This window comes from Salvelinus sp. IW2-2015, unplaced genomic scaffold, assembly GCF_002910315.2.
Source record: "Salvelinus sp. IW2-2015 unplaced genomic scaffold, ASM291031v2 Un_scaffold1938, whole genome shotgun sequence".
NCBI lineage: Eukaryota > Metazoa > Chordata > Actinopteri > Salmoniformes > Salmonidae > Salvelinus > Salvelinus sp. IW2-2015.
Genome location: NW_019943295.1, coordinates 78,624 through 91,360, shown reverse-complemented (window position 1 = coordinate 91,360; position 12,737 = coordinate 78,624). Strand labels below are relative to the sequence as shown.

At 42.4% G+C, this 12,737-nt stretch overlaps 1 protein-coding gene across 1 annotated transcript in view; it reads right to left on the bottom strand.

Moving 5' to 3' along the window:
• Window positions 1–4,758: 4,758 nt before the first annotated feature.
• The window catches only part of LOC112072467 (la-related protein 1-like), a 56,057-nt gene continuing 48,078 nt past the window's right edge, over window positions 4,759–12,737 (bottom strand). Inside the window, 3 exon segments of the mRNA XM_024139879.1 lie at window positions 4,759–7,949; window positions 9,846–9,973; window positions 10,218–10,327. Coding sequence (XP_023995647.1) covers window positions 7,728–7,949; window positions 9,846–9,973; window positions 10,218–10,327 — 460 coding nt within the window. The 3' untranslated portion in view covers window positions 4,759–7,727.

Below are 12,737 nucleotides of genomic sequence, written 5' to 3'. Positions count from 1 at the left end.
GAGTGTCTAGTTTGAGAAACAGACACCTCACAAGTCCTCAACTGGCAACTTCATTAAATAGTACCCGCAAAACACCAGTCTCAACGTCAACAGTGAAGAGGCGACTCCAGGATGCTGACCTTCTAGGCAGAGTTGCAGAGAAAAAAACATATCTCAGACTGGCCAATAAAAAGAAAAGATTAAGATGGGCAAAAGAGCACAGACACTGGACAGAGCAACTCCAGCATCCGGGAGTCGCCTCTTCACTCATCCTGAAAAGGGCAGTTGATAAGTACAAAAAAAGTGGGGCACTGGGATTGGTTTAGGATTTGTGGGCCTGACACGCAGACCCACAACAAGTCTGTGGCTTTAGGATGTACAAGTAAATGTAGAAGTAAAATTCAAAGGAGAAAACGTGAATTGTGGAGTGTGTAACAGGTGTGCTATCTCGCTTTATTCACTGGGTGCTCTGCCATATGTGACAATGACTTAAAATTAAATCCCAAGTTTAAGAACATACATTTTTTTAAAGGACAAAAAGACGTCAGCAAATTTCACCTTTTTATTTTCAGCCGCCGTTTCCCATTGTTCTTCATTCTTGGGATTTAATTTGAAGAAAAAGTACATTCTTCTCAGGTTTCTTTCATGTACAGTACACTGGTTTATTTTGTACCAAATATGTCCTCAATCTCCGCAGGTTCAACCAGAACTTTGAAGTCCTGTGGGTTTTGGACAGGCTACACGGCACCGACGCCAACTTCAGGAAGACCAATGCCTACGAGCGTCACACCCTGCTGCTCAGCCACACCCCTCTGAAGAAGATCCAGTGATGCTCCCCCAACCCAAATGTCACCTCTGACCTTCAGCATGTAAGGACCATGGCTGTGTAATGACGTTGGCCTGTTGGGGGAGGTTTATGACCCCCATAAATACCTTTCCCCTTTTTCCTCTCTCTACTCTTCCGATGTGACTATTGAAAATCCCTTTGTTGGCCTCCCGGGTGGCGCAGTGGTCTAAGGCACTGCATTGCAGTGGTAGCTGTGCCACCAGAGACTATGGGTTTGAACCCAGGCTCTGTCGCAGCCGGCCACGACCCGGAGGCCTATGGGGCGGCGCACAATTGGCCCAGCGTCGTCTGGGTTAGGGAGGGTTTGGCCGGAAGGGATCTYATCGCGCACTAGCGACTCCTGTGGCGGGCCGGGCGCATTGGTGCGGCTGGCTTCGGGTTGGAGGCGCGCTGTGTTAAGAARCAGTGCGGCTTGGTTGGGTTGTTTTTCGGAGGACGCATGGCTCTTGACCTTCGCCTCTCCCGAGTCCGTGCGGGAGTTGTAGCGATAAGACAAGACAGTAACTACTAACAATTGGATACCATGAAATTGGGGAGAAAAAGGGGAGAAAATGAAATCCCTTTGTTAACAKGGAGTCTGGTAAAAATCAAAAGGTGGGAAACTGAACCATATTTCCGTAATCCAACCAGTTGAAAATATGYGTTGGTACTTAATGAATATGATGTCAGATCAGTTGGCGTCTGAAACATTATTACTGATAAGATGACAAACTGTATCTTGGAAAGTCTACACATTCTAGTTATCAGATTCAAATGGAATTGTTGTGCAATTGAAATGTTTAAATATGAAACTATTTGTGAAAAGATTAAATGTAATTTTAGCTTCTAAATGAGAGAATTGGTTTTCATGAGTGAACTATGCTCAACTCAGTGGCCCCGCCYATGTGAACAGACACTGGTTGTAAACTATGAAACACTGCCCTCTCTCCCAACCCTATATAAGCCCCTTTAACAAAAATGTAACTTCCTGTTCCAAGGACGTGAGGACTTACCATCCCCACGTTGAAAGTACAAAGGCCACCTACAGAACTAAGCCAACCTCAGCAAGAACCTAACGAAATTAACATCGAATTTCAATGTGAAAGTGAAGACCTACACGCCGGAAGGATGAATTTCGACTATACCAGCCAGAATATAGCATGAGCTTAAAGTATGRCAACTTGGTATGAAATTTGAACTCTTATTCACTAAAGAAGTCAATTGTGATAAGTGATAAATTCCGAGCCTAGTGTCTCATGGGGGACAATCATTAGCCAAAAGCGGACTCGGCCAGGAAACACACCTCCCAAGACTGAAATTTCATTTTTCTAATGAACAACAGAAACACACGTGCCAATCGGCGTTCAGTGGCTCTTTAAAGGAGATACTGTGATGCGATCAGAGAATTCCTATCCTCAGTTGTGGCACTGAGATGATTTGACTCTCACTGGTCAGTTTACTCTTGGTAGTAGAGACAGCGGGGTCCTTATTAAGTTTGACACTTTCTCACTGAACGCACATCATGTGGTACTTCACAACTTTTTACCTGCTTGATCAGAAGATTGACTTTTGTTTTATTATTTAAGAAATGTGAACGTTGATAGCAATAGCATTTTCTACCGTCTCAGTCTAACCTTGTTCTCTTCAGTCTAACCTTGTTCTCTTCAGTCTAACCTTGTTCTCTTCAGTCTAACCCTCTTCTCTGCTGCAAGTTTTTTTTTTTTTTTTTTATCTCTATATTTTATCAATCGGATTGCTTTGGGATTTTGGCAATGATGCCCTTTATCTACTTACCCAAAAAGCAGGCTAGCACATACCCATAGACTTCCAGTCATTGTGCTAACGCTAGTTAGCATTGGCTTGTGAAACTCTAACTTTCTTCATACTAGACACAGACGTAAAAATGGTTTCCACTAGTTCATCTGATTCTGGGGAAGTAGATAAAGGGCCTTATTGCCAAAATCCCGAAGTGTCCCTTTAAATGCATGTAAGCTTGTTTTCTTGYTAGGACTGTCAAGAGTTAATCAGTTAACTTCTTGTAATTTTTGTGCACTTTTTCCCCCTGCGATGAATCACATTGTCTGAAAGCATTGTAAATTTACTGAAAATATACAAAATACATCATCTATACAGCTAAAATCCACAATGCCATGTAAAAAACAAGTGGACATTGAGATTAAAGAAAGTGTGCTCTCCATTTAACTCATTTGATTAACTGTTACATCCATATTTTTTGTATGAAAATTCTTAAATTACAGTCCATTTGAGCAAATCACAGCAAATTATATTTTATATAAAAAATCAAATTTTTTCCATCAATTGACAGGCCTAAATTTTAGGTTTGTAGATCCATGGAAAACCATACAACAATCCCATCCTTGTCACCATTTTGTAATGTACAACCTCTGGCCTGATTGATAAATGGGGCCTTTGAAGGGTGTAATCTGTCCGAATCTGTGCATTGTAGCATAAAACCTTTGAAAGAAATTAGATGTGTTATTTGAATTTCTTCTAAGCGTCGACACAAAATCAGCATTCAACAGCATCGTTACATCTGTAAATATTTTATACTCATTCTCTCACACATAATCAATAGTCTGCTACAGTAAGGGTTGGGAAAATGAAGGTAACTTTCCCCCAAAACTCCCGGTTGGAATAAACAGGACATCCGGAATCCTCCAACCAAGATTTCTGTAAAAGTTAGCGGAATTTTGCAACCCTAGTATTCTTCTAAACAATATCATCTATCAGTGGTCAGAGCCTTATTACACTACAAACCAGGTTTGCGAAATTAGCGAGGTAACTTTGGTCAACTCCGAGTTCAATTTGGGATAATCGGTACCACGGATATGGCTCACCAAATTAGCCAGGCACATTTCTATGGTAACGAATCCCTCAGAACTAACCGGCAAGCTAACTCGGGGTTAACTCCACCAATGAAATCAGATTCCCTCCCGCTCTCAAAAGATTGCGTCATCATCCCCTTCATTTGAGGAAGACTGATTAAATCATTTTTAGAAAATGGTCATGTTAAAATACCTATCACATCACACATTTAGTAATGAAAGAATGCATTTAAAAAYGTCAGGCACACTTTCGTATGACTTAATACAATCCTTATATCATACGATTGGGGGGACGACGACGACTGATTGTGGTTGTGCATTGATAAAAACACCAAAGACGGCATTTAACGAGAAGTAAAAAATAAAGACTTCACTTCTAAAAGCCTATTTCACACCGTAGCCTGCTGAATTTGCAAGATAATCAAAATGAAAKAAGTTGACACGTGAAAATGTTGCACTGATTCACCCACGGATGAATGTTTCAGCGTTGWCTCAATGAAAACCTCGGCGTTCGACTAGCCATGTGCGACATACACGGGCAATTACAAGCCTKCTAGAGTTAATGGCAGGTGGACGAGCAACATCCACCATTGTAATACGGATTAATCTGATCTCATTGGTCCTCAATTTGCAGCTCAGACATCATTCGGGATAAATGGAGTAATGCCGCGTTCACGTGCTAAACCAACACTAGAAMACTGACATTTCCGTCTTGCTAACTGGTTGAACGAGGCCCGTGTATAAYTACAACCAGTTAGCAAGTCGTACATTTGAGTTTCCTAGCATTTGAACGCTGCATTAGCCCTTATTTAGCCTAACCTGGAGCAGGTTACCGTGCATTCAGAAAGTATTCAGACCACTTTGTTACGTTACAGCCTTATTCTAAAATGGATTAAATAAAACACTTTCCTCATCAATCTACAAACAACATCTGAATACTTCCCGAATGCACTGTATATACATTTTGCTTTCTTATTCAACCAGAAAAACAAGAGTTATATGTAGCGGTTTACCAAAGTTMGCTGGCTAATTTAATAATCYGGCTTTCTGGAGATCCCCACAGGAAAAGACAAACAAGTAAATAAGGAGGACGAAGACAGGCGGTGGTGAAGTTTTTTGTCCATTTTGTGTTTTTTTTTGTGTATTTAATAAGGAAAAGCATAATTACTACAAATTACAAATAACACTAATAGCGAATCACATCAGCCTACAAAGCAGATATTATGAATATTAAATGTTATAATACAAGATCTCATTCAAGTATTTTACATTTTTCTGTTTTATATATTTTTTTTGTTCTTTTTTCTTTATTTTAAATCTTTTTTTTTTTGTTCTCATGACAAGCCGGGGATATTGTAAAGATAATGAACTATTAACATTTTTTTAATGGTTCATATACAGCTGTTTTTCYATTTATATGGCTTTATGGAATTGTTTCTCCTAGTTCAGTTCCCAGACATCATAGCCATTCACATCCTCTAAAATAGTGACATCATTGACAAACCCAAGGCGGGTTACGTCCATCTTCCTCATCCTCCCTTCCCCTTTTCTCTTCAAAAGTCTGGCCCAGTCCACCTGACCCTGCAGGACGCCAGACATGGCGCCCCATAGAGTTCATCGGAGCGCCAGCTGATCCATCCGCAGGGTTCGTCACTATGCTAAAGAAAAGGCTGGACCCCAGAGCACCTGTCCCCTCTATCCTGGCAGAGGGGGCACAGGTGACATTCACTRGGGGGGTGGGGGTGGGAGACATCTGTCTGTGTGGCTGTCTGGAAGGGCGCCCCCTGGTGACACACCACATCCTCTCAGAGGATTAACTGGGTTGGGAAATGGTTGGGAGTTTCGTCTTTATTCCTTGAGTAAATGATTTCTTGAGTGATTCATATCAGCCTCCTGAATTGACCCGCAGCTCCCTTGAGCTAAGCCCACAACAAAAACAGAAAAGAAAAAAAAAGAGCTAAAACATAGCTAATTCTCACTAAACTCTTGTAAATTGTTCAACAATGGCGGGTTAATAAAGATTTCATTTGAAACAAAAACAAAACATGAAGACAACTGGACATTCTAACACAGGGGAACCACCAGTGAAATTGATTCACTCCATTGGACCTCCAGCAGAAGATATAGTTTAACTGTTATTTAAGCTAATTGATATTTAACTAAAAAGAGGACCATTGTACGTCACTGATCAATAACTAGTTAGGGGGACTATTCAACCACCAACTTTAACCTYATGATACAATTCGTTCTAAATTGCCGTTGCGTGAACACACCAGCGATTCACATCACGCAAATTTGTCAACAAAATTAAAATTAAATTAAAATAAAATTGAGCAAATTAACTTTGATTTGAAATTTAACTCAACTTCCTGGAAATGTGTAATTTATGTTGTTGCATTGAATGTCAGTTGATGCCCTAATGTAAATTTCCCTTTAATTTCTACTATACTAATTTTCCCATTTCTTGAAAGTCCAGAGGTTTCAAACACACATATTCAATACAGAGACAAATCCTAGCTTGAAACACAGCAAATTAAAAAGCAATAAAGATGAGAACATGAAAAAAAAGAAAAAAAAGAAGTTGAATACGGTACACATGTAAGGCGAATATATAATCTGTTCTATAAACAATAAAACAAGTAGCCGGGAGGTGTAATTTCTCTTCATCTGTCCAATTCACATTTACATTAGTGGACCAAAAAAAAAAAACACTCATCTATTTGATATCATCAGTACTCATGTCAGATAAAGATTAAGTTATCTAAACTAGATTATTATAATTGATCTGACTGGATGTAGGGGAATATAACAGGTCGGTTGGGGGTCAGAGGGGATACATAGCCTGTCCATTGGTTATAGTCCTCCAGAAGAACAGAGTAGAGCCGCCACTCTCTGGAAGAAACACTGGTGTGTGTGTGAGCGGTGGTGGGATGCGAGGGTATMGGCCATGCCAAGCTGCAGACTGAAGCCTTGTTTAGCCCTGGAAAGCAGGCCATTACACCCCCCCCCAAACAAAGCCCACCACACACCTAAAACACCTGCCACAGCATGCCTTTCTTCTGTCGTCAAGTCATCCGGATTGGTGATTCCAGTCCTGTTGCCTGAATGATGTACTGTGGATGGATGATAGGATGAACAGATCGATGGCTGGACGCAGACTGTCCTTGGGAGGATGGTGATTGGGGGGGGGGGGTGGCGTCAGGGGTGGGTGTGCCTCCCCCCCAGCAAAGCATTTTAGCACAAAGAGCCACAAATTGCAAACACACCGAGGGGTGGGTAGGCTTTGTAACAGACCATATGACACTTGGAAGACAGTTCAAAAGGGGTGCTGTTTGGCAGGCGGGAGGGGGGGTGTCACTGAGTGGCCACTACTGTAGGTGGTGACCAATGTTGCATATTTGCAATTATCAATGCTGTACAATCGACATTAAGGTGGCGGGCACAAATTAAGCAGAAAAACCATTAAAATAAGGCAACTTTCAACGATCTTGCTCATACTGAGGGACTGGTACAAGTCTTTTATTTTAATCATTTGGTTTCTTCTTGATTTTTTTTGTCTCTCCTCTTCCCTCCAGCCCAAAAACAAGTAAAATATTGTTTTCCTTAATTTTTTCAAAGTATCAGTTTCCAATCCACCACTCACCCCATAGAAGAAGAAAAAAATGATCAGATCTTGAAGAATCACTCATCTGTCAGCCAACAGATGGTGTCAAATGGAAAGGAGGTCCAACGATAGAAAGGGGGCCGCAAGGTTTGCAGTTGCCATCAAACGTGCTCAAAAACCATGTTCATTCCCACATAGTAACCACCGGGAAAATATATGCTAAGGTTTGCAACAAAAAACAAATGGAACACTTGATCCATTCCTTCAATAGTCTTTGTCTTCAACAAGACAAAACTCTGTTTCAAACAAAAGAAATTAAAAAAATGGAAGAGCCTTGATTTATTTAAATCACGAGACATTCATCAAAGTCATTCTCTCATGCTTTGCGTGAACCATTGGACCCCCTTGTGTTGCAGAAAGGATTTGATGACGTTGAGTTGATCCRCGTTGATCCGAGGGTTGTCCGGGGGTGTTACTTTGGTGGCTTGGTGTCTGATGCGGTGGCCGAGGCCTGGGCTGCGGGTCGCTGGCTCTGGCTGCTGTTTTTGGCATCATCCTTGGCGGGGCCCTGGGCGAACGGGGCCGGGCCGAAGCCAGTTTGGCTGTGGGGGCGGCTGGAACCCTGGGAGGTGTGGCGGCGACGACCGTCTCCGCTGGATGAGTGTCTCTTGCGACCTCCCTCCTCCATCGGRGGCTGAAATGAAGCACAATGGTGAGATTTGGGATTGACTGGGGCCCATACAGACATTMTAACAGAACGTTCTGTAACAAAGTCTGCGTCACCAAATTACACGKTATTCCCTATAGTACACAACTTTGACCAGAGTCTTACGTAAACATATRAGGTGGAGTCAAACACTACAGGGTGAACAGGGCAGCCAAGAGATGAGTCTTGTAGCCATTTTGTTAATGTTTTAACAAACCCACTTGCTCAGTACTTTGAACCTACAAAAGCCTGACAGAGCACGAGAGCACTCTGATAGAAGCCTTGTCAAACGAGAATGATAGCCAAAGCTTTAAATAATAATAAATAAATAAAAAATGGTAGCACTGGTGCTCCTACTTAAAAAGGTTAGGAGCACCACGTGAAATTTACAAGCACCAGAAAATACAATATAATGAATTCTAGCTAGTATGGAAACACATGTGCCTTAGAAGCTAATATGTAACACTAAATACATTCGTTTATTATAAAAGCTCAAATATTGATACGAACACCTGTCATTGAAATTACAAAGTAATTTGTGGAATATTAGGTTCCTACATTGTGTATGAGTACTATTTTCCTATTGAGATGCATTACATAGATAATGTCTCAAAATGTCAGGTTTGTGACGAGGACATGCAAGAAATGTGTAATTAACTCATTGCGATGATCATTAATCTTCTCTGTGCCCCCCAAATGTTTAAATAAACTGGTCAAATTACCACAGCCTAGTTTCCCAAAAAGCATCTTAAGCCTAAATAAAAAATAAAAAAAATACATATTATTTAACTAGGCAAGTCAGTTAAAAACGAATTCTTATTTACAATGACGGCCTACCGGGGAACAGTGGGTTAACTGCCTTGTTCAGGAGCAGAATGAGATTTACTTTGTCAGCTCGGGGATTCGATCAAACCTAACCTTTCGGTTACTTTACCAACGCACTAACCACTAGACTACCTGCCGACTTCAAGTATGAAGTGCATCATTACAGGGTAAGTACTAGAATAAGCCGTCTCGATTTGCAGCCATAGATGGTAATCTCTCTCTTGGACAGCGTTTCCCAAACTCGGTCCCGGGGACCCCCAAGAGTTCATCATTTAAACCAGCTGTGTAGTGTTAGGGCCAAAACTAAAAACATGCACCCCTTGGTGTCCCCAGGACCAAGTTTGGGAAACCCTGCTCTAGGAGCTGATCTGTCGTCAGTATCGTGAAATAATTCTAATGTTCGGGAAATATATTTGAATGTAGAAAGCTGATCCGAGAGCAGCAACGCTCCCTTTMTTTMGATCCYATCAGTATCAACACGTTCTCCAACGACACACTAAGCGACCGTTCTCTGAGTGAAGTTTTTTTGGGAAAAGCATTTTTACATAGTTTATAAAAAAAAAAACTCGTAAGCCTAAGTTCCATCACTACCAGGAAACCGGGACCGGGTTTGACCTGATTGGGCTAGAAGCAATCCATTTTTTTTCCTTTTCTGTAATAATGATACAGCTAACACTGTCGAATCTTCACCCTCTTTCCTCGGAAACTCGGGACACAATGCTACAGCGCGTGACTGAACCAACGCCTTATCATTAAAACAATTATTATCTGGGAGATTTGTCTTTTTCTTTCATAGGTCGCACAGTACTTCCACAATAGAACTTCTGGTCGCACGGCAAAATATTTCGACCGAATTGTTCGCACATTAGGAGCCCTGCTGATACCACTCTGATAACAGCCTTGTAAAACCGTTGTTATTCACACATGTGGCTGGTAGTAAAAGTTGTAGTAAACGTGTCTAAATTCACACTTAAAAAAAAAAAAAAAACAGGTTTCATCGTGTAGTAAAAAGTTGATGTAGAAAAACAAAACAATTCTTTCACAGTTTTCTCTACTTACATCGATTCTGAAATCCTCAAGACGCTTGAACTTGCTCAGGCACTCCTGCAGCTTGGGGTCGATCTCCATGTTCTTGTTTTTGGAGTATTTAAGAAACGCCCAAAACTTCTCTAGTCCATACAGCTGGCCTGTGAGAGACAGGGACACAGAAAGGGGACAGTGTTAAGGGGTGGGGGGGGCTACGTCATTAAGGATACATTTCAAAATGGCAACCTATTCCCTATGTAAGGCTCTGGGTCAAAAGATGCCCACTTTAATGGGGAATAGGGTGCCATTTGGGACATAGAAATACACTCCTTTTGGAAGCATAGTATGGAGAGTTACTGCGCGGTGAGAATGTGTACAGTTGGCGTTCCCTAGGCGACCCCTCACCAGCTTCGTAGTCTTTCATGGTCTCCTCCTGGAAGTCTTTGAAGATGTCTGGTCTGAATTTTCTCTCTAGTCCGTAGCTATAGTACCTGAACAGACACTCCAGACCGTACCTGCAACATACAACAGGGATTTAATTATTATTATTATTATTATTTATTTATTTTTTAAATCTGCCTTGTGTGGTGATCAAGCAGACTAAACAAACACCCATCTAACACCAGTAGTTGGCAACTCAGATCCTGGAAGGCCACAATGAGTTCTGGCTTTTGTTCCAACCCAGCAGTAAGATGTCCGATTCAACTAATTGCAGTAGTCTAAATGGAAGACTGATTGAATCAGGTGTTTTAAGAGCTAGGGCTGGGCGATATATAGAATTCATTCAAATTAATTACGCTAAAACCAATGTCCCAAATGCCTGTGTCGCAAGAATCACGTTTCTTTTACATTTAAAAATAAGTAATGTTCTGTGTCTTTTTGGTTTCATCTCCTGTGCATCTTCCCACTTCACAGTACACAAGCCCGCTCTCCTGTGCCCATCTTCCCACTTCACAGCACACCAAGCCCTCCTCCTGTGCATCTTCCCACTTCACGACACACCAAGCCTCCTCCTGTGCATCTTCCACTTCACAGACACCAAGCCCCTCCTCCTGCTGGCATCTTCCACTTTCACAGACACCAAGCCCCTCCTCCTGTGCCATCTTCCCATTTCACAGACACCAAGCCCCTCCTCCAGTACATCTTCCCACTTCACAGACACCAAGCCCCTCCTCCTGTACATCTTCCCACTTCACAGACACCAACCCCCCCCTCCTGTACATCTTCCACTTCACAGACACCAAGCCCCTCCTCCTGTACATCTTCCCACTTCACAGACACCAAAACCCCTCCTCCTGTGCATCTTCCCACTTCCACAGCCAAGCCCCTCCTCTGTACATCTTCCCACTTCACAGACACCAAACCCTCCTCCTGTACATCTTCCCACTTCACAGACACCAAGCCCCTCCTCCTGTGCATCTCCCACTTCACAGACACCAAGCCCCTCCTCCTGTACATCTTCCCACTTCACAGCACCAAGCCCCTCCCTGTACATCTTCCACTTCACAACACCAAGCCCTCCTCCTGTAGATCTTCCCACTTCAGACACCAAACCCCTCCTCCTGTTGCATTTCCACTTCAAGCACCAAGCCCTGCCTCCTGTACAATCTTCCCACTTCACAGACACCAAGCCCCTCCTCTGTACATCTTCCCACTTCACAGACACAAGCCCCTCCTCTGTACATCTTCCCACTTCACAGACAACAAGCCCTCCTCCTGTACATCTTCCCCACTTCACAGACACCAAGCCCCCCCTCCTGTTACAATCTCCCACTTCATGAACACCAAGCCCTCCTCTGTCATCTTCCCACTTCACAACACAGCGCCCTGCCTCCGTGCATCTTCCACTTACAGACTTACAGCCTCCTCCTGTACATCTTCCACAAGCCCCTCCCTGCATCAACAACAGAATATTAACTTAATCTCTGACAAGCAGTTTAAAACTAGCCATTTAAACTAGCTATTTGCATTTGAGGACTGGCCCAACAGGGAGAAAAGAAAAAAAAAACGTCATATGGACACCAAAGTGCTTAGACAGTACTTTACTGTAAAATACGAGAACTTAACCTTTCTCCCCTTTTAATGTCTCAACTCCCAAAATGTAGAACACAGTAAACCYTACTAAAACGAGATCATCAAGGAACATGATTGTGGAAAATACCACGTACCCCATTTTAGACAAACACTCGTTGTGTTTCTAGTTGTCTAGTCTGTGTTTTTCTAAATGTGCAATGAGCATAATAATATGCATTGTTATAAAGGAATTGGCAACTCATTCTGAGAAATAAACATCATCTTATCTAGGCCACTTGATTTAAACATCTAAAACAAAGTTTACAGGCCATGTTGATCAAACAACGAACAGGAATGTGTACTCACAACAGTTCAACAGTTCTGCTGGTGAATATAAAGTTCAGCTGGCTACACACTAGCACGTGGGCTTGAGAGTGTTTATGAGACCTGGGCTAAATTTGTTCTACTGCATCCTAGAAGAGGTCGGTCATTATTATTATACCCCCCTATCTGAAATATCTACTGCAGCCCTCATCCTCCCCCCGTTCTGGCACAGCCAGAAGAGGACTGGCCACCCCTCATAGCCTGGTTCCTCTCTAGGTTTCTTCCTAGGTTTTGGCCTTTCTAGGGAGTTTTTCCTAGCCACCGTGCTTCTACACCCTGCATTGCTTGCTGTTTGGGGTTTTAGGCTGGGTTTCTGTACAGCACTTCGAGATATTAGCTGATGTACGAAGGGCTATATAAAATAAACTTGATTTGATTTGATTCTGCCAGTCACATTCCGTTAAAGGTCCCCGAAGCGCACACATCCACTGGATCGCTCCTCTTTTCAGTTCGTTGCAGCTAGCGACTGGAACGAGCTGCAACAAACACTCAAACTGGACAGTTTAATCTCCATCTCTTCATTCAAAA